Source organism: Elgaria multicarinata, chromosome 17 (genome assembly GCF_023053635.1).
Source record: "Elgaria multicarinata webbii isolate HBS135686 ecotype San Diego chromosome 17, rElgMul1.1.pri, whole genome shotgun sequence".
Classification (NCBI taxonomy): Eukaryota; Metazoa; Chordata; class Lepidosauria; order Squamata; family Anguidae; genus Elgaria; species Elgaria multicarinata.
In genome coordinates this window covers 18,976,585-19,003,044 of record NC_086187.1, presented here as the reverse complement: position 1 = coordinate 19,003,044, position 26,460 = coordinate 18,976,585, and the positions used below count along the sequence as shown (strand labels likewise).

The window sequence follows — 26,460 nt, the reverse complement described above, 5'->3', positions numbered from 1 at the left end:
ATGCGGTAAATTGAACTTCTTAGCTGGGTGTAGTAGAACAGGGAGCTTGCAGTGGGCGATCCTTAAGTAATGATGTTTCTGTTCCGTTTCTTCTTTTAGGCTGTTTTTCTTGCTTTGTTGCCTGCTAGGGCGCATTCTTGATTCCGTGACTTCAGATTTCCCAGGTAACTGAGAATCTTGCTGGGTTGTGGGCGAGATAAATAAAAAATCCCCTCCTTCCATCTGAAGTTTTGCGAACAACTCAGGCTGGTTTCCCCCCCCCCCCCCCCTAAAGTGGATTTTCTGTTGATCGTGTTCTAGTTTTGAAGTAATTGCAATGTAGGTGGGTTTCTGTTGGAAGTAAAGCACTACTATTGCGCAGTACTCCGTGTTGCAAGCTGAGCGTTAGTGAGTTAATTTTGGAGAGTCCAGTTCCTTTTTCATCTCGGATTCTTCTTAGTAATTTATGGGTGTTTGCGGCTGTTGCCTAGTAGATATGGCATTTCTACTAAGCATGGTATCTCTGTTTCCCTATTGCTTTCTGACTTTAAAACACACATTTGCATTCTTTTCTGATGTAATTCGGAAAGCATCTATTGATACTCCAACGCTTGAACTCTTCAAATAGGTACAGGGCACATAACAATGCCTTGTGCTTTTAACGCAACCTTTTGTTGACTTTTTTAAAAAATGCACACAGTTGAATTCTTGCAGATCTTGTGGACTTTGCCACGGAAGAAGGTCAGAGTATGGGGTGGGTGAGAGATTAAATCATACTTTCCCCCCCTTTAGAAAGGTCTGAAATATGATCTGCTTTCATTATCATGTGTGGAGCCAGTGTGGTGTAGTGGCTGGAGTGTCGGACTGGGAGGTGGGAGATCCGGGTTTTAGTCCCCACTTGGCCATGGAAACCCACTGGGTGACTTTGGGCCAGTCATAGGCTCTCAGCCTAACCCACCTCACAGGGTTGTTGTGAAGATAAAAATGGAGAGGAGGAGGATTACGTACGCCGCCTTGGGTTCCTTGGAGGAAGACAGGCAGGATGTAAATGCAAAAATAAATAAATAAATAAATAAAATTATCATGGGCTCCAGAAACTGGCCTGCTATTAAAATCTAGGCAGGACTTGCCAGAAAGGTCTTACTAATTTGACCCATCAACACCTGCGTCCTGGCTCCCTTCTTGAGTTTGCACCTGGTTTTCAATTGCAGCTCAGTTGATACAGCTGCAACGCCTTAGAGGTGGTGACATCTGAAACGATGTCCTTTTTGGCTGAGAGCTATTCTCGTCTTCTAGAAGATGCAAATCATCAGGTCTCGCAGCCATCTATCAAACACATCTGGCCTCTGTCAACCAGCCTTCCCCAACCTGGTGCTCTCTGGAAGTGTTGAATTACAATTCCCGTTATCCCCATATGGCATGGCATAGCAAAGCCAAAGTACAGTTGCCAAACAGAATTAAGCCTAACAACTTGAAACAAGCCAAGATGTTTGCCCATTCAGCACTGGTACATACAAAGGACAGAAGTGCATTTCCGGTGTGTTTGCTAGCCTGTTATACAGCTATAGACTAGGGGTTGGGAGAAGTTAAAGGCTTCAACTGTTTCAAGTTTGCCAGTACTACAATCACTTCCCTATGTGGTGGCAGTGACATATGAAAGAACAAAAAAGACGCACAACAAAATCGCTCCTGTCCAGGTATCCAATCAGCCATACCCTCTTCCAGGATATTCTATTTAATCCCTCTGGCTTTCTGAATTCTCCGCAGTGGTTAGGATTCTGTGCTCACTGAGCATGCTCAGTCCTTGCTGAGCTGTTTGTGGGTTCCTCAATAATCCCCCATCCCCCACAAAGACTTTTTGTATTTCTGCAAACTTCAGGGTTTCCCCTTTCTCCAAGCTGGCTGATGCCTCACTAGTGTCCGTGGAGTATGCAGAGTTTTCTATGTAAGGACCAGCATTCAGAGAACTGAGCTTGCTTTTAGCGTACAGGATTTTAGCATAGATGGAGATGAAACCGTGGAGCACAAATGCGGGTGAATTTTGTTGACTTCCGAGAAGTTGTAAATCACAGGCTTCCTTGGCACGGTTTCTTGTCAACAGGTACAACAACTTGTCGTGAGGATCGACTGCAGATTTGGCTTCCTGAGGAGTTTGGCAACTCTTCCTCCTGGCAAGTGGAAGTTCTTGGTATGTACTACTCAGCCAGGTAATTTTAGATCCTGGACTTAATCGGTTTTACGAGGGCCACCTTTAGATAGCCACTTGTGCTACACAACTAACATTTCTCCCCCATCCTACCACTGCCATTCCATACTTGACAACTACTTCTGCACTCCTGATATGTTAGAAGAAATAACTAAACTGTCAGTCCTGATAAAAAGAAGTACTCTGTGCGCATGCAGTTTTGAATTTTGAACTCACTTAAATCATAGTGCTATCATGACAGCAGGAATAAAGTGGAGTTTGCTTCTGCTGCCCTGATGCTAAATACATCTAGGGAACGTGTTGTCAGGATGCCCATCAGGAAAGGGGGTGGGGAGCATGGAATACAAAAAAACCCATGGCTCTCTCATAATACTAGAACCCAATGGGGGTGATCCCATGAAGCTGATGGGTTGGAGATTCAGGACAGATAAACGGAAGGACTTCTTCACACAGCGCACAGTTAAACTATGGAATTCACTACTGCAAGATGTATTATTATTATTATTATTTATTTATTTATTTATATAGCACCATCAATGTACATGGTGCTGTACAGAGTAAAACAGTAAATAGCAAGACCCTGCCGCATAGGCTTACAATCTAATAAAATCATAGTAAAACAATGAGGGGAAGAGAATGCAAACAGGCACAGGGTAGGGTAAGCAGGCACAGGGTAGGGTAAAACTAACAGTATAAAGTCCGCACAACATCAAGTTTTAAAAGCTTTAGGAAAAAGAAAAGTTTTTAGTTGAGCTTTAAAAGCTGTGATTGAACTTGTAGTTCTCAAATGTTCTGGAAGAGCGTTCCAGGCGTAAGGGGCAGCAGAAGAGAATGGACGAAGTCGGGCAAGGGAAGTAGAGGCCCTTGGGCAGGCAAGAAACATGGCATCAGAGGAGCGAAGAGCACGAGGGGGGCAATTTGGATGGCTTTAAAAGGGGTTTAGACAAATTCCTGGATGACAAGACTATCAATGACAAGGCTTGATGGTCCTTTAGTGTCCTCCCATCCCCCGGACATCAGCCCTGCAGTCCAGGCCATGTAATTCAACCACTTCCTGTCTCCAGATGAATTAGTCGGTTGCCAAAAAGCACTCCAGATTGACCCATTTTCCCTTTAGATGCAAGTGGGGAAGGAATTGAAGACTGCGACTATGATGTGGACTACGAAAAGCAGACTCTAACCGCTTTGTACATGAACTGCACAAACCTGGAGGTAACTTGTGATGATGCAATTGGTAATGCCTTTGTGGCTAATGTAGAAAGTGCTGTTTCTTTCCATCCTCTATTTATTACTGGGTTGACTTCCCAATACTTTCCACTGTACAAACCTTGAGATCCGCCAACTGGCACCTGCTGCGAAACACATAAATGTAGGGCACAGTCCTATGCACAGACAGAAAAATAGTCCTGCAGCTCCCTACAACTGGGGCCAGATCTACACCAAGCAGGATATTGCACTATGGAAGTGGTATGAAAGCAGTATATAAGAGGCAGGAGCCACACTACTGCTTTATAGCCGTATTGAAGTGCACTGACAACTGTTGGGGCCCATTGACACAGACCATATGCCGCTTTCATGTAGCTGTATTCTGCTTGGTGTGATTCCTGCCTCTTATATACTACTTTCATAGCGTTAGATCCTGCTTGGTGTAGATCTGGCTTGGGAATTGTAGGACTTCGTCTGTTTAAATGTGCATAGGATTGTGACCTTAGAAATAAAGCAATCTGAGCCCAGGAACTTGTCTTGTGGGCCAGAACGGAACACAGCCCACAGCGAGGGCCGGACTAAGGCCAGCTAACGCCCTAAGCACAGCCCAATAATGGTGCTCCCTTGGCCCTTTCCTTGCTTAGCCGGCAAGACATTAAGACTCAATAAGCACTGAAGATGAAATAAGACATTAAAACCTCAGTTTTCTTCAAGGCCATCCCCCATGCCAAAGCACGCAACTATATTAAATGTAAACTGTTTTTTTGGTTATATTTATTTAACACTAAGTAGTAGCAAGCAATATAAGCCAATTACGTACTTATAACAAGGGCAACAGAAAAAAGTACAAATTTTCACCACTGTTTTATGCATTTTTAAAAAATAAAACTGTTATAAGGGGAAAATGCAAATGCAATGTGGTGCCCTAACCACGTGCTTATATTGCTTAAAGGTTAATCCAGAGCTGCCTGCAGCCCTTCCAACTCTACTTTTAAAACTTGATTTTGTTCTGACTTTATACTGTTAATTTTACCCTACCCAGTGCCTGTTTACCCTATCCTGTGCCTGTTTGCTTTCTCTTCCCCTCCTTATTGTTTTATTATGGTTTTATTAGAATGTAAGCCTATGCGGCAGGGTCTCGCTATTTACTGTTTTACTCTGTACAGCACCATGTACATTGATGGTGCTATATAAATAAATAAATAAATAATAATAATAATAATAATACTATTCTATGAAAGCTACTCCTGGTTCCCCCACACTTCCTTCATTTCAGCCATATAATTTGGCAGGTTTGTGTGTTGATTTGGTGGTTTTGTTCATAAGCAATTAGAAGTTGGGAATGCTTGCTGATCTACTGCAAATATCCCGGAGACCTAGTGGTACAAGTTTGTCGGTTGTACAAGTGGTATATCCAGAGGGGCTGTAGCTCAATCGTAGAGCATCTGCGGCCCTGGGACGCCGCTGGCGGGGGTTTCCTGTTGCAGATGGAGGGCGGCTTTCGGTGTGGGGGGTGGCAGGAAGCCGCTTGCATTTTCCGGATCCCTCCCAGCCTCCTCCGTCTCCTCCTCCTGACCCAGGATCTGTTGGAAGTTAAACTCTCTATTCTAGAGATAAGCAGAATTAGCAGTGGCTCTCAGTGTAGGACAGCAAAGACACAAATGAGGCTCAGGATACTTTGCTTAGTTAAAACAAAGTTTTTTACTGGCAGTTAAATAACTTAGTTACAGCATCAGACATACTCACAGACGTTCATGATAGTTTTACACAACAGCATTACAGATGGAGTGGAATAAAGATGGACACAAAACACAGGCATTTATATAGAGCAAATCTGTACAATCATGGGAATCATTAATTGACTAATTGAAACACATCTTCAGCCAATTATTCAATAATTGTCCAGCTGTAGCCTTGGCATTTAGAAAATACACTCTTTCTGGTTTCTTCATATTTCTTCATGCCTCCAGGCACTTGTAAAACAGTGGATCAAAGTAAAACCAGATCCGATCCAGGTTCCAACACGATCCCTGTCATCTCCCAGTAAGGCTGATATTCCTCCTGCTGAAACCCTGGAGAGCTGCTGCCAGTCAGTGTTGACAATACTGGGCTGTATGGACCAATGGTCTGAAGGCAGCTTCCTATGTTTCCTACCTTCTGCCTGCCACTGGTCTAATTTTTTTTCCATTGTAGGGAACGTATGAGATCCCTTCGGTCAGTTAAGTTGCCCTTTCCCCTGTTTCAGCTTGGTACCCTTTCTTGAAATGGGTTGACCAATGGAAATGTGTCTGTGCTAACTACGGACTGCTGGCTCTAAATGATAAAAACAAACAAACTTGGGGATAATATGATATGGCAGCTGCATGATGGGATTTGCGAACTGGGGCCGTAGCGATCCCCGTCATCTCCAGGTTGGGCTGGGAAAACCCCTGCCTGAAGCTGCGGAGAGCCGTTGCTGCCAATCAGTGCCATCAACACTGGACTAGAAGGACCAAGGGTCTGACTTGGTATGGGGCAGCTTCCTACGTTCCTAACTTCTCTGAGAAAATCCATGATGGCCTAACTTGATGTGTTCTGGCACATTTCTGCCAACAGCGTAGTAAGCACCGTCTGCGATTTCGGCTGCGGTTCAACAATACGGTGACCAGGGGTGCTGAGAATACGACCTACCACATTGACTGTGCTGCTGCTGTCCAGGCCGACGAAGCCTCTCGCCGTGGCCGCTTCGCCAGCACTACAAATTGCACCGAAAACTTCATGGCTGTAAGTAGCACAGCAGTGGTCTCTAGTGCTGATGGTGGGCCTGCGGAGGAAACCGTTAAGGGCCTTGTGGACTGGCTGAGAAGGATCTGTCCAAATCCCTGTAACTCGGCTGAGCTGCCTCTGGCTTGCATTGCAGGGTGCTTGAAGTTGGAGACTGAGCTGGCCAAAACATGTAATGGGCTCTAATGGCTGGGTATGACTGGCTTGAGCACAGTGAAAGGCACTCTGTGTAACTGGGTCAATAGGCTACTCTGCGTTTCCATTACAGGATGTTACATCTTGCCAGTTTAAGTGTGTTGATGGACCTGGTCCCGAATTTATTTCCTATGACCCTAGATATATTCCCCAGAATGTCTATCGGTGCTTCTGGAAGATTCCCCCCACCACCAAAGCTTAATTGCATGCAGGAGTGGGATTGCAGCTGGGGAGGGAAGGTTTAACTCTTTCCTCCTCATATGCTGTAACACCCGTGTGTCCCCGCCACCCAAAACCCCCCTCCTCTCTCCCTGAATGGCAATTAAGCTTGGAACGAAATGTTTTCCATTAGTTTGTGATGATCTGGAGGGTGCCAATTAATTGCAGGCTGAGGAATTAGGCTGGCTTGGCTGCCTGTGAAATGTAAACAAACCCTAGTAATTATTTCTACAATTGCATATGTAGATATAAATTGACATGTGTAAATTTGTGTCCTGTGGTCTTGAACCTCAAATCTTCTAAGGATGCAATCCTATGATTGCACTCTTATGGCTCGGAAACTTCCCAAATTAGAGGCTTCCGAGACTCCTGTGCCCTGCTGGGCTGAAACCAGCATGGCAGTAAGAGCAGCAGAGGTGATCTTCACTTCCCAATTCTTTGTCTTTTTCAATTTTTGCTAAACAGACTTTTCAGCCTGCCTAGAGAAGTATCTTTGGAATGGGAGGGAAAGAGGGTGGAGGAGACTCAGGATATCTTGTATCCTGGTCTTTCTGGCTCATCCCCGCCCACCAGTGCCCCCTTTCTTTCTCCTCTAAGGTTGCTTTTCCAACCTTGGGATGCAGTCGGCGAGGTTCTTTCCATGCTGGCTGCAAGGGGTTGTTGTTGGTGGTGGTAGTAGTGGTGGGCAGATTTCCAACTTCCCATGCTTAGCAACACCCCAGCACTAGTCTATAACCTGGAAACTTTGACCACTTCTTGCTCTGGTAGTATAAGTTCTTCATTCTTGGTAAGAGGGTGGTTCATTTTAAAATGTCCCCGCTTGCTTCTTGCAGGTTGCATTTCCAAGACTTATTCCCAGCTTTGATGATGAACATGCGGTACGTAGCTTTGTATGCAACACAGCAACGCTTCCCTTCATTTTTGTTACTCATGAAAGCTTACGCCTCTCAAAGCAGGGTGATTATTTTTTTTAATACAACGCCAGAATGCACAGTCTCAGCAAGCGAACATTACTCAGGCTAAATTAGGCTGAACTTATTTTGGCAGCGAAAACCTAATTTGACTTCTGGGAAGTAAGTCCCTGTTAGACCTCTGGCCCTGCAAAGTCTGGGAGCTGGCTAATACATCGTGGATAACTTCTAAAAATGCAATAAATAAATAAAATAAAAGCATTGGCTTCCTTCCTTTATAGGTCAGGCAAATAATAAAATAAAATAAACTAATCACAAGAGAGAGACTTTTCATTTTGCTAACCCAAAAAAGATTTAAATGCTTTTGGAATTTTATTCTCCCATTCCGTCAAAGTTGTCTATACTGTAAAGCAATGCCAGTCTGTATTAAACGTCTCTCTAGATCTTGTTCCTCTTACCAATCTCAGTTTATTAGTTTCTCCATTAAGGCTACATGCCAAACCTTGCTATACTAATTTGTTAGTGTGGCGCCAGCCAAATCCTTCCAATATCTTATTACCAATCTGGCAGCAATCATTTAAGTCATTGGTTGGGTCTTTGAAATACTTAATAAAGCTCTATTTTCCTGCCCAAAATTGGAAGTGTGACTCGGTGGCATGAGCTTGCATAGATCAGTGTTCTGAAGCAAAAAAAAAAAAAAGACAGGAGTGGGCGGGGAGATTTGATTTTGGAGAAGTTCTCGAGGCTGAATTCGAGTAGTACCTGGTGCTGATGGCAAAAGTGATGGGGCCCAAAATAACCAGCATTTTGTAGTTTATTGCCTGTAGCTAAGCTTTAGTGACCTTTCAGCCCTTTTAGAACAGGAGGGAAAACAGCACGAAATCTGGGATACTACCAGATAATCAGTGATTGGGGGAGAAGGGAGTGGAGCCGAGGGAAGGGGATTTGGCTCTGGAGGAGGGCTGCATTTGGCCCTGGGCCAAGGTTCCCCACCTCTCCTTTGAGAGGTAGAGCTGTGATTTATGACGCCTGTGATTTAGACCCTTTCTACAGGAGGCATTTATGGTGTGCTTGTGGTTCCTCACGCATGGTAGTTTGTGGGTGCTTTACACCATGTCGTCATCCTCCAGGGCCTCTCCTGTGCTTTGCAACCATTGTAGTGTTTTGTTTTTTTTAATGAGGGAAGTCTGATATTTCTGTGAATGGCAGCATGAAACTCTCGTGTTATTTCTGCAATTCTGCAAATGCCACATCACCACCTAGTGGTTGTGTAATGGAACATATAGAAAGGCAGAGAGAGAGAAAAAACCCAGGGGAAAAACAAACACATATAAAGGAGCCAATCTTAATTCCCTAAAGAATCCAGAAGCAGTAACCTCAGATTAAAAGCCTCATGTAGAAAAGCCCATAGTGATAGTGTCCTACAGTGATAGTGGCTATCTCCTGCGAAAGGAGGGGTGATTTTCTTAAGATTTTCTTTCCAGTCTTCAGTTATTTCATAAGCATTGGTTTCTAAAAACTGCTGCACCTCTTTTCAAAACCAACTGGTTGGGTTTAAACATTAAAGCCTTAACAGAGGGCAGATACCTGAAAGGCTGCTATACAAGTACCTCTTGATCCAGGAGAATGTTTACCATTGTAATTGAGTTCTGTATTGCAGACTGCAGTGTCCCGGATGGAGTGGATTGTATCCATAGACGATGGAACACGAACACACAGGCTAAGCCTTAGGCAAGCCATACAACAAGGCTACACTTTCTTGACAGACGGCAACCGTATCATCTTCCAAGTCCCTTTTGATGCTGTGGGAGTTATTTCTTACAAGGTATGGGGAGTAGAAGAAGATGGAGGTTTGATTTATTTATTTATTTTTATTTATTTATTTATTTATTTATTACATTTTTATACCGCCCAATAGCCAAAGCTCTCTGGGCGGTTCACAAAAATTAAAACCATCATAAAACAACCAACAGGTTAAAAACACAAATACAAAATACAGTATAAAAAGCACAACCAGGATAAAACCACACAGCAAAATTGATATAAGGTAAAATACAGAGTTAAAACAGTATAATTTAAATTTAAGTTAAAATTAAGTGTTAAAATACTGAGTGAATAAAAAGGTCTCCAGCTGGCGACGAAAGGAGTACAGTGTAGGCGCCAGGCGGACCTCTCTGGGGAGCTCATTCCACAGCCAGGGTGCCACAGCGGAGAAAGCCCTCCTCCTAGTAGCCACCTGCCTAACTTCCTTTGGCAGGGGCTCATGGAGAAGGGCCCCTGTAGATGATCTTAAGGTCCGGGTAGGTACATATGGGAGGAGGCGTTCCTTCAAATAACCTGGCCCCAAACCATTTAGGGCTTTAAATGTCAATACCAGCACTTTGAATCGGGCCTGGACCTGGACTGGCAGCCAATGAAGTTGTAAAAGGACTGGCGTAATGTGATCTCGCCAGCCAGTCCCTGTTAGTAAACGGGCTGCCCTGTTTTGTACCAGCTGAAGCTTCCGGACCGTTTTCAAAGGCAGCCAGGATGCCTTTGATGTTTTCAGGACAGCAAAGCCTCCAAGTATATACTCTGCTCTTGCTGCACTGGACTGGGCAATGCGTCAGTCCAACACTTGAAATAGGAACGCAAGAGACAGGGGTGCCGTCCTCTGCATGTTTAGACAGGAAAGAATCCTACAGCTCTAGCATTCCCCGGCCAGAAGTTTGAACTGACTGCTTGTAGAGTCACTTGGAATTGGACCTAGTGTTGTCTCGCCCTGCTCTGGATCAGGGTGGACAAAAAGTAGATCTCTAGACATTTTGGACTTCAACTGTCTGCTTTTCCAACCATTGGCCATGCTGACAGGAGCTTCTGGGCATTGAAGTGCAAACTATGTGTAGATCTACCTTCTGCCCACCCAGAACATTTTCCACAGGGTGGCTTGTTTATTTATTTATTGCATTTATATACCGCCCCATAGCCGAAGCTCTCTGAGCAGTTTACAAATATACAAAGGTTAAAAACATAAAAAGCATAAAAACAACAGTATCCTTCTAAAAACAGCTATTGTTGTTGACCATCCTGTGTGGCTTATTTTTCTTGAACAAGCTTCCTTGAGAACCGATGGTTTGTTTGTTGGGTGGTTAACAAGACACCCAACATGGTTAACCATCCTAGGTTTAGGCAACACGCTAACCCCACGGTTCAACAAACAACCCACACTCAAGCACTTCGCATCTTGTGTGAATAACCCCAGTGTATTATTGAGAACTCATGGCACTTAATATGTTGTAGCAAGACGGCCGAATACTGTACACTGTGGCGCTCAAGCTTACCTATGGACCTCCTGAACAGCGGCTAACTGTGGAATCAAGAATGATCTGTGCCCCAGGTAAAGAGTTTATTTTCCCAACAAGTGTGGTCTAATTCTTATTTGTTTCTTCTGAAGTATTTCCCAACGGGACTGTCTTTGACGTAGGAGTGGGCGAAATCAGTGTTATCAGTCTTCTTACTTCCCCCCTCCCCCCATGCTTTCCCCATAAGCTAGTCCTACCCACATTTCCACATCGATCTGCAGAGTTTTTAAAAAATGCATGGAAAACTCATGTGTAAATAGGCTTTTTCTACACATTTCTGAACGTTTACACTTTTGAGCCAAGGACTGCATTGGAACATACAAGTGCAAATTCCAGTGGAAGTTCCAATCTGCTAGGGATTTCCTTCTTTTGGGGCCTGACTGATCCACGGTATCGACCTGGCTCAGCTTGTATTTGTGAACCAAGGTGTGGGTTTCCTCTGAGATCTGGATCCTGTTTTGTTTTTTCTCTCTGAAAAAGAAAGTTGTGCAAATTCCAGCTGCAATTTGCTTAATCTGAGCAAATTCCAGCTGCAATTACCGGAGGTCAAGAAAACCTGGCCCAACTCAATGCAGATTGAGTCAGGCTGGCTCATGGGGAAGCGTTGAAAGCTTGGCAAACTCCACCCACCCCACCCCAGGACAGATCCTTCCTATATCCCTACAGTCTGCCCAGCTGCCTGGAAGGTGAGTTCACATCAGAGTTCAAACATCTAATTGCTAAAGCATCCCTGCTTCAAAATAAATGTGGATAGGACTGCAGCTTCCTTGAAAAATGGCTCTTTTGAAAGACGTGGTGACTACTTCTTCTTCTTCTTCTTCTTCTTCTTCTTCTTCTTCTTCTTCTTCTTTATTTATTTATTTAGAATATTTATATACTGCTCCCCATTGAAAAAATTCAGAGCGGTGTACAAGATAAAATGAAAATAAAAACAGAATAAAACACTTAAAACAAATTTTAAAAGAAGCAAATACATTGACTCAAGGTTGGTTATTAAGGAAAGGTTTCCTGGAATAAAGATGTTTTCAGGAGGCGCCGAAAGGAGTACAAGGTCGGAGCCTGCCTGACCTCCAGAGGCAGGGAATTCCACAGGAGGGGAGCCACCGCGCTCTTCCCCTGGTGGATTCCAATCGGAGGATGGATCTATGTGGAACCACCAGGAGCAGGCCCTCAGATGACCTCAGTGACCGGGCAGGTTGGTAGGGGAGAAGGCGCTCTCTCAGGTATCCTGGTCCCAAGTTGTTTAGGGCTTTGTGCACAAGTACAAGAACCTTAAACCTGGCCAGGTAGCGAATAGGCAGCCAGTGCAGTTCCCTCAGCAGAGGAGTTACATGCTGGAAAGGGGCAGCTCCAGACAACAGCCGAGCTGCAGCATTCTGCACTAGCTCCAGCTTCCAGAGCAGCCCCACATAGAGCATGTTGCAGTAATCCAATCTTGAGGTTACCAATGCCTGTACCACCGTGGCCAAGCTATCCCTGTCCAGGAGAGGCTGTAGTTGGTGAACCAACCGAAGCTGGTTAAAAGGCACTCTGAGCCGCGGTGGCTGCTTGAGTCTCCAGCGACAGAAATGGGTCTAAGAGTACCCCCAAACTATGAACCTGTTCTTTCAGAGGCAGTGCAACCCCATCCAGAACAGGCAATGAGCCTGTCTCCTGGACTCGGGAACCACTCACCCACAGGGCTTCGGTCTTCTTCTTCTTCTTCAGGTCCAGCAATCTGCAATTCGACACACATGACAATTTCCATCCCAGATTTCCCAGGAAAACTGTCAGCTGTGAGTCTAGACAATAAGAACATTCCCCTCAACCAACTTCAAGCCAACGGAATTGATGCAGACACAAAGAAGGGTGTGAAATTGTACATCAGCAAGAAAGTCCTGAAGTCTCGGGTAAGCTTTGTGTTAGATTAGGGATGGTGGACCTTAGGGTTGCACAATATATTTTCTACCAGATCCCAAACCTGGTGCTGTCCAGGAGGGAATCTACACGTCGTTGTGAGGGCGCTTGCATGCGCCCCCAGTGCGCCCTCACAACGACTGTGTAGACGGAAAAAGAAGAGACGGAGGAAGAGGCGGAGGAGGTGGCGGCTGGGGAACCGGCTGCGTCCTTGCCGCCCTCTCCCCGCCGGCCTCCTGCTGCCGGGGTAAGAGCCACCCAGGTCGGAGAGCTCAGCGGAAGTGGAAGCCGAGCTCTCCGACCCGGGTGGCTCTTACCCCGGCAGCAGGAGGCCGCTGCTGCTGCCGCCGCCACCTAACCGCCGGCCTCCTGCTGCCGGGGTAAGAGCCACCCGGGTCGGAGAGCTCGGCTTCCACTTCCGCTGAGCTCTCCGACTTGGGTGGCTCTTACCCCAGCAGCAGGAGGCTGGCGGGGAGGTGGCGGCGGCAAGGACGCGGCCGGTTCCCCAGCCGCCTCTTCCTCCGTCTCTTCTTTCTCCGTCTACACAGTCATTGTGAGGGCGCACGCAAACGCCCTCACAACGACATGTAGATTCCCTCCCGATGTTTTGGGCTACTACACCCCAGGATTCCTGTCCATTGGCCAAGGGCTGTTGGGAATTGAAGTCCAAGATATCTGAAGGCCACCAAGTTGAGGGAGGCCGGATTAGGTCTTGCAACTGAAGTCAGACTCCAAAATGGTGTCTCAGGGTGTATTAATTACAAAGCATTCACTGGCAGATAGAGACAAATCTTCATGTGACTTACCAGAGGCCAGGACTCCTCCTAACACTTCCCTCTAATCCTGGCTAGCAGACTGCATAAAAGAACTAACGAATATTCCCATTTTGCAGATGAGAATAGGGATGTCCATGTCTGGGAAATCTGGCCCCTTTGGGACTCACCGGACATCCATAGTATATCCAACTGAGCTTTCGCTTGCAAGCCGAGCTGCATGGTTTCCCTGAATTTCAGGGACATTTTTTTTGGTCTCAGCTGTAATTTGCACAAATACAGAGTTGCACATGTTACGGCCATAACATTATGCAAATTTGCATCATTTGTGGGAAATGTGGCTGGAGTTTGCACAAATTACAGCCAAAATTAGGGCAGTTTATGTCGTTTGCGCAAATTGCAAGTGTAATTTGCGGAAATTCAGAAACTCTGAAAACTAGCTAGCTGGGCCAACTCTGTGCAAGCTGAACTGGGCCAGCTAGCAGAAGAGGGAATGGAGTCTGTGGGGGAGAGCCAATGAAAGCTTGTCAAAGCTCTACCTCTTAACTGGATTCTTCCAACATTACTAGATGAGAAATGCTGAGGCTAAGAGATAAACAATTAGTAGAATTTTACTTGCTACCATTAAAGTATTGGGGGTTGGGGACCCCTCGGAGATCTACTGTAAATCACCTAGAGACCTACAATAGATCCCAATTTACCTTCTGCCCACCTCTGTGCTAGAGGATGTACTCCCTGAAGACAAACCTTGATGGCAAGCCATTGATGCAAGAAACTGACAATGCCCCCATTTTTCTCACTTCAGCTTTACAGAGATGATGACTGCTCAGGTTTTCAACTGTATGCCTCATCCCTGAAGATGTATTTTGACTACCACGGCGAAATCGCGACGATGGTGACTCACCCGGAGTGTCCTTGTGAGCAAAATTCACCCATAGGTAAGGGTGTCCGCCTTTTTTTTGTCGGTGCAAAGCACTCTTCAATACAGAGGTGGGGAAGTGTTCTGATCCTATGGGCCAGGTTGCCTTCTAGATCATCTCCTAGGGGCCGGGTGACCATCGCAAACTCCTGCCTTCATAGGAGTCCTCTTCTCCATGCAAAGAGAGATGTTGAGCCGATCCCTCCTGCCTCCTTGCATGGAGAAAGGTAGTCACTCTCAATGTTGGAGGGAGACTGCTTTTCTGTAGTACTGGGAATCCCTGCTTTTGTGGCTTTCCTCTCCCGCCTTTCCAGAAGCCGCCTTTCCATAGCACTGGGAGATGGGATGGGGCTTGGGAGGGAAACTGTAGGTCAGAGATCCACTATTTCTGCTTCAGGGGAAGGGGGAGCCATGCTGAGCACCAGATACTGCTGCTGCAGTACCCATCTGCTACTTCTCCCTAAGAGCTGTGGGATTACGCTCTGCAGAGAGCCTCTCCTACCTAAGGCTGTCTGTTGGTGGGGAAATCTGGTTCTGTTTTGACTTGACAGAGTTACGCAGCATCTACAACTTGCTTTGAGCTGCAAACTCTGGGAACATTTTTGCATAATGTGTGCAAATTCAGCCATAACTTGTGCAGGTTGCTTAGAAATTTGTGCAAATTCCCCAAACTGGCTTGACTCACTGCAGATTGAGTCATGCCCTACTGCGGGAACTGAAACTAAGTCTGGGGGTGCTGAACCTTGGAAACGCTTCAAACTCCAGCCCCCAAACAGTTTTCTCCTACATCCTTACTGTACGGTGACTTGACTTCCCACTCTGTTACAGCTACTGTGTGCACATCAGATGGCCACATGGACTTTGAAATCCTTAGTAGCAGCACGAAGCCCATGCTAAACTTGGCTACGCTCCAGCTTAAAGACCCTGCCTGCAAGCCGGTCTTCCAATCTCCTTCGAACGATGCGGTTCGGTTCCGTGTGCCTCTGAACGGGTGTGGGACCAGGCAAAGGGTGAGTTTGCCCAAGCTGTAGCCCAGCTGACTTGCCTCTTTTGACACCTCTGAGACTTACTCTCCTCCTCCTATGTTTGCAGTTCAATGGGGAGAAGGTGATTTATGAGAATGAAGTGAGTGCGCTATGGGCGGATCTCCCACCACGCTGGATCTCCAGAGATAGCGAATTCAGGTAAGTTATTGGAACCACATCCTCCTATGCATCTGGAGATGCCAAGTTGGGCTTGGAGAGCAGGCCACATGGTACACAGGTTTCTCCTCTAACACACCTTGCTATTACCTCCCAGCATATGCTGCCTGAGACAGCTGCTTCACTATGCCTAGTGGCAGGGCCGGCCCTGTGCATCAGGGAGCAGGCAATAGGAAGAATTCTCCTGGGATCCGGGATAGATGCTGCCAGTTGGAGTAAGTACTGAGTTGGATGACAGAAAGACTAACCTGGTGTAAGCCAGCTTCCTATGGAGAGAAGGTCTACATACATGCACTTTGTATGTAGGAAAACAGAAAGGGTCAAAGAGGGTATCTGCTTATGAAACTTCCAAGATAAATCACTGTCTCAGTCTTCCAGAACAGCGAGCTGAGAATCTGTGTCCACAGTCAACTGCTGCTTTGCATGGTCAGACTAACGAATGGATGGCCGATCCCAGTGGAAGGAGAAGGATGTTTCAAAGTAGTTGCAGGGGGTTCCTCTTCCACTAATATAGGGCAAATATAAACCGGTGTATCAGTTAAGATGGACATCTTTTTCTGGGATGCCCCTACTGGAGAAGGCCTTTCCCATGGTGGTATCCTGGCTACAGAACTTCCTTCCCAGCTATTCACCTGACACCTTCCTTACCTCTTGGCACCTGCAGGGCAATCCTGTTTAGCGCTTTTCATGGCAATTCGCTTTATTTACTTAATATATTCCTTAGCCACCTTTTCCTGTCAGTAGTCTTTCCCAGGGAGTGAGAACAAGTACTGATTTTTATTTGTGTAACATAGATGATTCTTTGCTGAATAATGATGTATTGTAACTTTTTGTTTTTAATTTGTATGTCTCTTTATACGTATTGTTTTAAACTGTTTTCTATCAAGATATTATGTATTTCAAGGCATAGTTACTTGGAAAATGCTTTCTATTGTAAATATTTTGTTACAAAAGGTTTCTTTGCTTTCAGACAAGCCCTGAGGAAGGACGCATTGCGTCCCAAACACGTAGGCACTCGGCACTTTTATTAAACTTTTTTACAAATAATATTTTGCAGAAGATATCCTTGGTTCTGCCCCTGCCTTTTGGCTTGTATTTCACTCCCTCACGGGGTTTTCCTTCTTTTTCCGCACCAGTAGTCTTTCCCAGGCAGCTTATACTATAAAGCAATAAACATTAATATCAACAATTTTTCAAAAACAAACTTTAAATCTAAACGGTTTTAATTTATGTCTAAAGCTATAAACTGTGTTTAACATAAACCATGGCTTATGTGCAAGTGCAGCCACTGACAAACAGCATGCATCCGGTCTCATTTTTTAACAGGCTAACAGTGATGTGCTCCTATGGCAGTGATGATGCCTCACTGGATGTCGAGATAAGCAGTCTTTCTCCTCCTGATTCTGTAGTAAACCAAGGTCCCCTCTCCTTGATTCTCCTTATTTATCCAGGTGAGGCTTCCTGGTAGCTTCTAATGTAGGGTTGGGATAAATCAGAGTACAGAAAAGTGACGTTTCAAATGGTTTTTCTGTCTTTCAGATGTCTCCTACATAGTTCCTTACAGCGATGCCCAATACCCTATTGTGAAATACTTGCGGCAGCCTATTTTCCTGGAAGTTCAAGTACTCAACCGTGTTGACCCGAACATCCACCTGATGCTGGATGACTGCTGGGCCACACTGTCTCTTGATCCAGCCTCTTTGCCACGCTGGAACATCGTGGTAGATGGGTAAGTGTGACATGACCGGTGTTTTTTTTAATTTATTTATTACATTTCGATACTGCCCAATAGCCGGAGCTCTCTGGGCGGTTCACAAAAATTAATAACATTCAAAGTATAAAACAACAGTATAAAACCATAATATAAAATACAATATAAAAGCTCAACCAGATAAAAACAGCAGCAATGCAAAATTACAAATTTAAAGCACCAAGTTAAAATTTATTTATAGACTGTTAAAATGCTGGGAGAATAAAAAGGACTTCACCTGGCATCTAAAAGCATATAATGTAGGTGCCAAGCGAGCCTCCTCAGGGAGCTCATTCCACAGCCAGGGTGCCACAGCAGAGAAGGCCCTCCTCCTGGTAGCCACCTGCCTCACTTCCTTTGGCAGGGGCTCGTGGAGAAGGACCCCTGAGGATGACCTTAGGGTCCGGGCAGGTACATATGGGAGGAGGCGTTCCTTCAGATAACTTGGCCCCAATCCGTTTAGGGCTTTAAATGTTAATACCAGCACTTTGAATTGGGCCTGGAGCTGGACTGGCAGCCAATGAAGTTGTAAAAGGACTGGCGTAATGTGATCTCGCCGGCCAGTCCCTGTTAGTAAACGGGCTGCCCTGTTTTGTACCAGTTGAAGTTTCCGGACCGTTTTCAAAGGCAGCCCCACGTATAACGCATTGCAGTAATCCAAACGAGAGGTTATCAGAGCATGGATAACTGTAGCTAGGCTATCTCTGTCCAGATAAGGGCGCAGTTGGTATATCAGCCTAAGCTGATAAAAGGTGCTCTTTGCCACTGAGTCCACCTGTGCCTCAAGTGGCAGTTCTGGATCCAAGAGCACCCCCAAACTACAGACCTGATCCTTTAGGGGGAGTGCAACCCCGTCCAGGACAGGGCAAATATCCATGCCACCCAAATCTTATATCATGTCCCTCCAACTCTAATAACCATCTATTCTCTAACACAACCCACTCTTTCGTCCACACCAAGCAACAGGCAGAGAAATACAATTCCGGTAATCCCAGACCTCCTTTTTCTTTGGCATCTTGTAAAACTTTAATTTTTACTCTTGGCTTTTTCCCTTGCTAAACAAATCTAGAAATATCTCTCTGCCATTGCTTGAACAGTGCATCCCCTTTTACGGTAGGCACTGTTTGGAACAGAAATAACATTCTTGGCAACACATTCATTTTTATCATGGCAATTCTTCCCAAAAGAGACAATCGCACTTTATCCCATTTAGCTAGGTCATTTTTAACATCATTCCAAACCTGGATTGGCCTGGGTTCTTGTTGGAAGAGGAAGCAGGGAGAGAAGTCCCTGAGCAAAACTCTTCATTGTAGTCCTTTAAACACACTAGGGGTCATGAAGGATGAGAATCATTCAACCCCTTGATGGTTGCACAATTTTTCATGATGTTAATAATGGGACTTCCTTCTTAAATGGAGCGAGATGCAAAACTCTCATACATGGCTTCCTGGACTTCTTAAGGCTTTCCTCCAGTGCTGCACTTCGCTAAGAGATGTCTGTGCTGTATTGCAGGGGTGGGGACCCTGTGTCCCTCCAAATGTTGGGGCACTCCAACTCCCATTAGTCCTGATTGGCCATGCCAACCAGTCAGCATAGCAATAAGCATAGCCAATCAGGGTTGATGGAAGTTGGAGTCCAGCAACATCTGGAGGGCCACAGGTTTCCCACCTGTGCTATATAGGCTTAACTTCTGCTTTTGTGCGCGCTCAGTGAAGGTGTGAGGAGCACCATAACACCTTTAGGCACATCACGCGTGATCAAGCATGCCTTTCCTTCCTTTCTCCTACATACACATCAACTTACATCTGCAGCCTGAAGGGGTATAGGCCAATGAAGTCCTGAATCAGTGGTAGAGTGATACATTTTGAAGTGTGGGGAATCCTCCTGGCATTCCCCATTGCCAGGCCCCCAAGGAGAGTCCATAAATGCCGTCAGCTTCATTGATCCATATCAACAAACCAATTCTAGCATTCTCATCTCCTCCAGGAGCGGACCTTTAGTAAAGCTGTTGGGACCTAGTTGCGCGTTCAAGATCAAGTCATCCCAAATACTTCACATTACAACAGGGATATATCCCATAACAATGTATTGTTGCTGGGAAAATCCATTCCCCCTGTAGCTACTGGTAAGATTCCCAAAAGGTCCTGGTTTTTCGACCCTGCGAGTCCTGATTCCACTACACCACTGTTGCTAATGCTGCACGATTCTTGCTAAAACACATGGCTTGTCTTGTAGTCTCTGGTAATGGGCCCTGCAGGGTTTTAGGTGTTCCCCCTACCACCTCCCAGCTGAGAGGTAAAATATAGACGATTACTCTTGCATTGTGCCACTTGCCTCTTGTAGGTGTGACTACGATCACGACAGCTACAAGACGTTGTTCCATCCAGTAGGCCCTTCTGTCAGCTACCCTAACTTCCGACAAAGATTTGAAGTCAAGGCATTTGCCTTCGTTTCTGGTGGCAAAGCTCTGCCCAGCCTGGTGAGTCGCCACTGAAAAGTTCCAATATTGCTTCCAGCGAAGGGTGGATTCTAAGAAGGGATGGTGTGGGGTAGTAATCCTAGATCTGCTCCTGCTCCAAGGAGTGGGGACTTGGAGAATTTGTGGGGCAACAGGGAGCAGGCAACCTGATGGGTCTCCGGATATCTTGGACTGCAACTCCCATCAGCCCCAGCCTGTAGGCTCGATCATTGGGAATCATGGGGATTGTGGTCCCAAAATGCCAGGCTGCACTGGCTGGTTCAGAACATGTGGCTTGTCTGGACGTTGCCAAACCATTGTAGCCCATGGTGAGGGATGATGGGAGCTGCAGTCCCACTGAGCAGGGATGAGGAACATTGCTCAAGTCCAATTTCCTACTTCCCAGGAGCTGATAGAATAACAGATGTCTTTCCTTCCCCCGTCAGGTGTACTTTCATTGCAGCGTGCTCATCTGTGACAGATTTCGTCCAGACTCCCCTCTGTGTTCAAGGAGCTGTCCTCCTCCTCCTCCTAGAAACAGACGAGGTAATTGACACGTCTTAAAGGGCTCCAATCAGGCCAATTTTGGAGGTGCTTCTTTCCCCCTGGGGCACCTAATGCTGCTTTAGGCGCTTGCCTGAACATGAAACGACTAAAAATCTGTGCATCTAACAGGCACATGTGTCAGAGACAGGACTGACGTATGGCTCCCCGTCGAGAGTGCGCCTGGTGGCAAAACATTTCTGTTTAGGTGTCTGGCCTTGGTAAATCAGCTTTGCTGGTGTTGAAATTGCCAAATGAAGATTTCCTGTCTGCTCTCTTCTCCTCTGACTCATTGCAATAAGAATAGGGGTGACCATTGTTGCTTCTGACAGTGGAGGACCGGAACAGCTAATCTTTCCCAGGCTATCAATGTTCTTGGAAGAGTCTCTAAGGAATTGCTCCTCAGCTTGTCTTAAAACTTGCTTCTGCATCTTTGATCTATCCGGCACAAGAGCGATTGGCCGTGTAACTACGGATGTCAGAGGAATCTGTTTCGAGGCTGGAGCTTGGCGTGTTTTTGCCAGCTCAGCCTCCCAGATGCCAGCTTGTGGATCCCTAGGCTGGCTCGAATCAGCGTGTACTGAGTCAGGCAAGCTTGCAGTTTCCTGCTCTCTTTATTTTTTGTGTGCAAATCCGTACTTGGGCAAACTTGTGGCTGGGAATATTGACGGGAATCGCTATTTGCTCAAAATGGCGGCCGTAAATAGCACAATTTGTGCAAAAACGCTCTGTAAATGGTCCTTTATGCCTGCATTTTTTATGCAAATCAAAGCGCACGGACAAAAAAAGAAGTCCGATCTCACCAGGTGCCTGTGGACCATCTGGCAGCTCATCTCGCATGGATGCCGGGTTCGGGCAACCCGCGGAAGTCCAGAGAGCAGGGCACGAACAGGACTCAGGGGAGTTTGCCCATCCCTACACCTTATTCCTCTGTAAGGTAACATGGAAAGGCTCAAAGCCTAGCGATGTCCTGGATTCTCAACAAGTATCCTTAACTCTAAGGATCTGCGATGATGCTGTCACGGTCTTGTGCTCTTGGGGTAGTGGTGGTGATTCAGAGTCTTTAAGCATGGGGTTCATTGACGATTGCCTAGGTCTAACAAATTCACAGTGAACTGACATGTGGAATGAATGCAGTTAGAGCTGGTGAGAAGACTGATCTATATCGTTTGGTTGTATCATGCAGTACAGCTTTGATCTTGATTCAGCCCAAAGTGCTAACCAGCCAACTGCAGCGAGAGACGCTTGTTTCTCCCAGGAAACCGTTCCTAATTGCATCTGCAGCCTCATTTTGGGATGAAAGTGCAGCGAAGCTTCCAGGTTATGAGCATCAGCAGCTCAGGGTGCAGAGCCTTTTTTGTCACTTCAAAGGCATTTGACAGAAGCTTCATATCTCGTTAGCGTCCAGAAGCAATGAAGGAGAGCACCGGTTGCAATTAAGTGCAATCAGTGCTTTTGTTTCTGGGTTGTGGTTATTAAGATAGTTCTCCTAGAACACTCTTCTCCAATCTGCGCCCCCCAAGGCATGTTGGGCCACAAACGCCATCATCCACAGTCCAACAACCTGGAGGGCACCAGATTTTCTGGCGCTGATGGGAGTTGTAATCCCAAACGTCTGTAGGGTACCAGGTAGGGAAAGGCTGTCTTAAGCCATTACTACCCAGTTAAGATCCCCTAGCTTCTGCCCTCTTCCAGATATTACTTGATTCTCCCTTCAACACCCCTGTCTTTACCTTTAAATGCTCCAAGCAATCTCCTCTTCCCCTCCTGTCCAAATATGAGTCTCTCAAATAAGGTGCATTGCAGCGCTACTTATCCACAGCTTGTTCCAATGGGATCATAGAATCATAGAATAGTAGAGTTGGAAGGGGCCTACAAGGCCATCGAGTCCAACCCCCTGCTCAATGCAGGAATCCACCCTAAAGCATCCCTGACAGATGGTTGTCTAGCCCACAACCTCCCTAGGTTCCATTGTTGTACTGCTCTAACGTCAGGAAGTTTTTCCTGATCTCCAGCCGGAATCTGGCTTCCTGTAACTTGAGCCTGTTATTCCGTGTCCTGCACTCTGGGATGATCGAGAAGAGATCCTGGCCCTCCTCGGTGTGACAACCTTTTAAATATTTGAAGAGTGCTATCATGTCTCCCCTCAATCTTCTCTTCTCCAGGCTAAACATGCCCAGTTCTTTCAGTCTCTTGTCATAGGGCTTTGTTTCCAGACCCCTGATCATCCTGGTCCAGCTTGTCTGCGTCCTTCTTGAATTGTGGAGCCCAGAACTGATCTTTCGTGCAGTTGTGTGGTCAAGCAACAGTGCACAAAAGCCCCAATGTTTGTTTAATGTTTGGACTCTGTGACTTAATTTAATCATTTATTTTTAAAGCCAGTCAAACAGAACAGTCCCTGCCTCAGGCCGGGCGCAACCTATCTGCCACCTTCCATCTCGGGGGCTTGTTCAATGTATCAAGAGCTCTCACGAGACTTTGAATGAACAGGGACACATGCCAGCAGCAAAGGTGGCTGTCCTAGAGAACCCCACTGGCCAATCCCTTGTTGCGGCACAAGAACAGCTAGTCGGGCTCTGTAAGAGCACCCACTAGAGGAGGAAGCCTCTCCTGTCAATGGACTGATTTGATTTGATTTATTTGATTTGATTTGAATAAATGTATATATACCGCCCCATAGCCGAAGCTCTCTGGGCGGTTTACAAAAGTTAAAAACAGTGGACATTAAAAAGTATACAAAATTTAAAACCATCAAAAACATAAACAGTATGAAAACAATGGTATACATTTAAAAACAAGAGTTTTGGGGTCCATTAAAAAACACACAAACTTAGCATTGTTAAATGCTGTTAAATGCCTGGGAAAAGAGAAAAGTCTTGACCTGGCGCCTGAAAGATAACAATGTTGGTGCCAGGCGAGCCTCATCAGGGAGATCATTTCATAATTGGGGGCCACCACTGAAAGGCCCTCTCCCTTGTTGCCATCCTCCGAGCTTCCCTCGGAGTAGGCACTAGGGGGAGGACCTTAGATGTTGAGCGTAGTGTACGGGTAGGTTCATGTCGGGAGAGGTGTTCCGTCAGGTATTGTGGTCCCAAGCCATGTAGGGCTTTAGAGATTAAAACCAGCACCTTGAGCAGGAACTGCAGTTTGTCACTCTTTTGTCTCTACCACCTGAATCATTTGCCTCAGCCTGCCTAACGCGAAAGCCAGCCACCCCCTGCCTTTAGGCGAACAGTCTTAGGAAAAACACGGCACACATGGAAAAAAGAATGGGGAGGAAAGAGGGGGGGGAATGAGCCTTTCAACAGGGCAGGTGCGATGGCCGTTCAACTCCTCCCTCCCCTCCCCTCCCCTCCCCTCCATGCAGCCTGCTGGAATGGCTGCTGCTGGTGTTATAGTTGAAGGATGGGGAGGAGGTGGCCGTTAGGTGGCCCCTCTCATTCTCTATGCATGCACAACACACACCCTCAATCTTTAACCAGGGTTTTTCTGTCTGCAGATGCAGCGCCAGCAGAAAACGCTGCAGTCGTGACCCTTCCTCACGCTGTCATTTTGGTACCAGAGGAGCAGCCTGAGATTAGAGGTAGACTTTTTTTTAAAAAAATTGTTGCATTGATAGGTTGGGATTGGTTGGATCACCAGTGTTTGGGGGTGAGGGAGCACCCTTGAGATTCCGAGGAGGATGGGGGAGAGGCACCGTGGCACTTCAAGGGGGCTCCTGTAAATTGGAGCGTTTTCCAGATATGGCTTCTACTGTAGAGTTTCTGTTCTCTCCTTCATGGTTCAGATGATGTTGTTTTCCATTTGTAACTAATGTGTTTTCCCCACACTACTTCAGTCTTCTTTTTCTTACCACAGAACATCCATTAAGAAGTGGGGGTGAGGAACATATTTCCACACACCCAGCCCTGTGGGCCAGAGCTCTCCCCGTGGGCAGCAGAATTTAAAATAAATAAAACTGGTGTCCGTTGTGGCTACAGACCACCAAATTGGTCAAAACTCGCTTGTTCGTAATCTAATTTTGAGCTCTTTGGTGTTCCATAGCTGCTGCGGATGCCATTTCTTTTTAAAAAGAAATGCTTTTCAGTGGCGGGGGCTGGGAAGATGGCATGTTCCCTCAGGCTGTACGTTGCTGTCCCTGAAGAAGGGAAAGATGAAGTAGCTCAGGCTGTGGGCAAGCTCTTTTCTGACAAGAGCCACATTGCCCCCATTCAGAAGACACCTTAAACCATAGCTTTAACCATGGTGGTTAAGCCAGAAAGCCAGGCTGTGTTCAGAAGACACCTTAAACCACGGCTTTAACCATGGGGAATAAAGCAAAAAGCCTTATTCACCATAGTTAAAGATGTGGTTTAAGGTGTCTTCTGAACACGGCCTGGCTTTCTGGCTTAACCATCATGGTTAAATCCTTGGTTTAAGGTGTCTTCTAAACAGGCCCAATGAGAGGCCCAGATTTATTTTAAATTCAAATATTACTTCTAAGCTGCCTTGCTGAAACATGTCCATCCAAGGCAATGAACAATAAAGCACCCAAATACAATAATATTAAATGTTATTTTAAAAACACAAAAGTAAACAGCCACTATAAAACCCACTTCCCAAGGCCACAGCAGTGAAGAAGCAGCATGTCCGATAAAACATGTTGGCTCAAAAAACAAATTCTTTGGGATACTACAACTGAGGAGGACAGCCATATATTCTCTTGGGCCATCTAGCCCAGTATGGTTGACACTGACTGGCAGCAGTTCTCCAGGGGTTTAAACAGTGCGCATCACCATGCCATGCCCCCAAGGTCAGTCCCAAAATGTAGCCACCTGTGTTGATCCACAGAACAAACCAATTCTGTCAGTTTTCACCCCCACGAGGAGCAGGTCTTAGAATCATAGAATCATAGAATAGCTGAGTTGGAAGGGGCCTACAAGGCCATCGAGTCCAACCCCCTGCTCAATGCAGGAATCCACCCTTTTGTAAAGCTGATGGGTCTTAGTTGCCCGTTCATGCCCAAGCCACCTTGAAATACTTTGCATTACAACAGGGGAGAATATATTGTGGGTGGGGAAAATTTATCCCCCCACCCCGTGTTGCGTTCCAGTGAACCTGAGCCCTACTACACCACTCCTGATGAAAACTGATCAATGAGCCATTCGGCCGTTTTCTTCCTTCAAGGCGTTCAGCAATTTCCTCTGATTTCGTCAATTCTTTCATAGGCCAACAGAAATGGAGTAATGGAATGTGGGTAACGGCTGTACAGGTGGTCGCTGTGACGCTTGGGCTCGTAGGCACTGCACTGGCAGTTCTAGGTCTACTCAAGATCAAGAAGAGAACTGTCCTGATAAACAGAATAAAATGAGATGTAAGCTACCTGGCTGCTTGGATGGAATTATTTCTTTCTGGTATGTGGGGATTATTTATGCATCTCCATAAGAGGAGAACTTCAGGGTGTTTTCCTCCCTACACTGTGGTTTGTTGTTGGGGTATGCAAGGGTTGTTTCACCCAGGTTTCCTGTGGCTATGGGAGGAACACAAGGTGGAGAAGCCAGAAAAGGAGAGCGTCCAAACTCATTATACTCCAGACAAATGGCCATACCTTGTCGCCTCCTGAAAGAGAAGTAGTTTGTGGGGTCCAACTGACCAGTGATGTAACTAGCAGGTCTCAATATACCTCGCTTATTGCTTCTAATCCTTCTTTCTACATAGTGACTGTGTTCACACAATGTGACAACCCAAACTAGGAAACTAGTCTGGCTTGAACCGAGGGTTATTGTGTTGTCTGAACTCAGCCACGCTAACAAATCACGGTTTGTTAACCATGAACAATCTATAAAGAGGACCCATATTTTGTTGTTGGGATGTGAATGGTGGGTTGTTCGTGGGTAACAAACCATGGTATCTCAACACGATAGCCCACATTTCAACAACAGTCCATGGTTCAATGACAACCCACACTCTGTGAGTTACATTACGTGAAATGGTGTAAGTACACTTTAAGCCATGATGTTTTTAAGCTACTCACTCTAGCTTACTTTGAAAATCGGCAACTGTTATCCCCCACAGGATCGGGCAAATAAGCTACTGAAAATACTAATATATTTTACCTCA

General features: G+C 46.0%; 1 protein-coding gene across 1 annotated transcript; it reads left to right on the top strand.

Moving 5' to 3' along the window:
• On the top strand, positions 1–25,711 carry ZP2 (zona pellucida glycoprotein 2). Its single transcript, XM_063143479.1, has 18 exons — positions 1–5; positions 100–164; positions 2,081–2,167; positions 3,303–3,397; positions 5,987–6,154; positions 7,402–7,446; positions 9,140–9,304; positions 10,759–10,855; positions 12,528–12,709; positions 14,295–14,427; positions 15,237–15,418; positions 15,501–15,592; positions 16,937–17,061; positions 17,150–17,339; positions 19,704–19,839; positions 20,265–20,364; positions 23,861–23,944; positions 25,569–25,711. The coding sequence occupies exons 1-18, from the start codon at positions 1–3 to the stop codon at positions 25,709–25,711; spliced, it is 2,094 nt and encodes a 697-aa protein (XP_062999549.1).
• Positions 25,712–26,460: the final 749 nt, after the last annotated feature.

Excerpts from the sequence above, each read along its gene's own strand:
- ZP2 (XM_063143479.1), top strand. Across the intron at positions 6,155-7,401 it reads GCACCGAAAACTTCATGGCT|GTTGCATTTCCAAGACTTAT; the intron begins GTAAGTAGCACA and ends TGCTTCTTGCAG. Across the intron at positions 17,340-19,703 it reads TGGAACATCGTGGTAGATGG|GTGTGACTACGATCACGACA; the intron begins GTAAGTGTGACA and ends TGCCTCTTGTAG.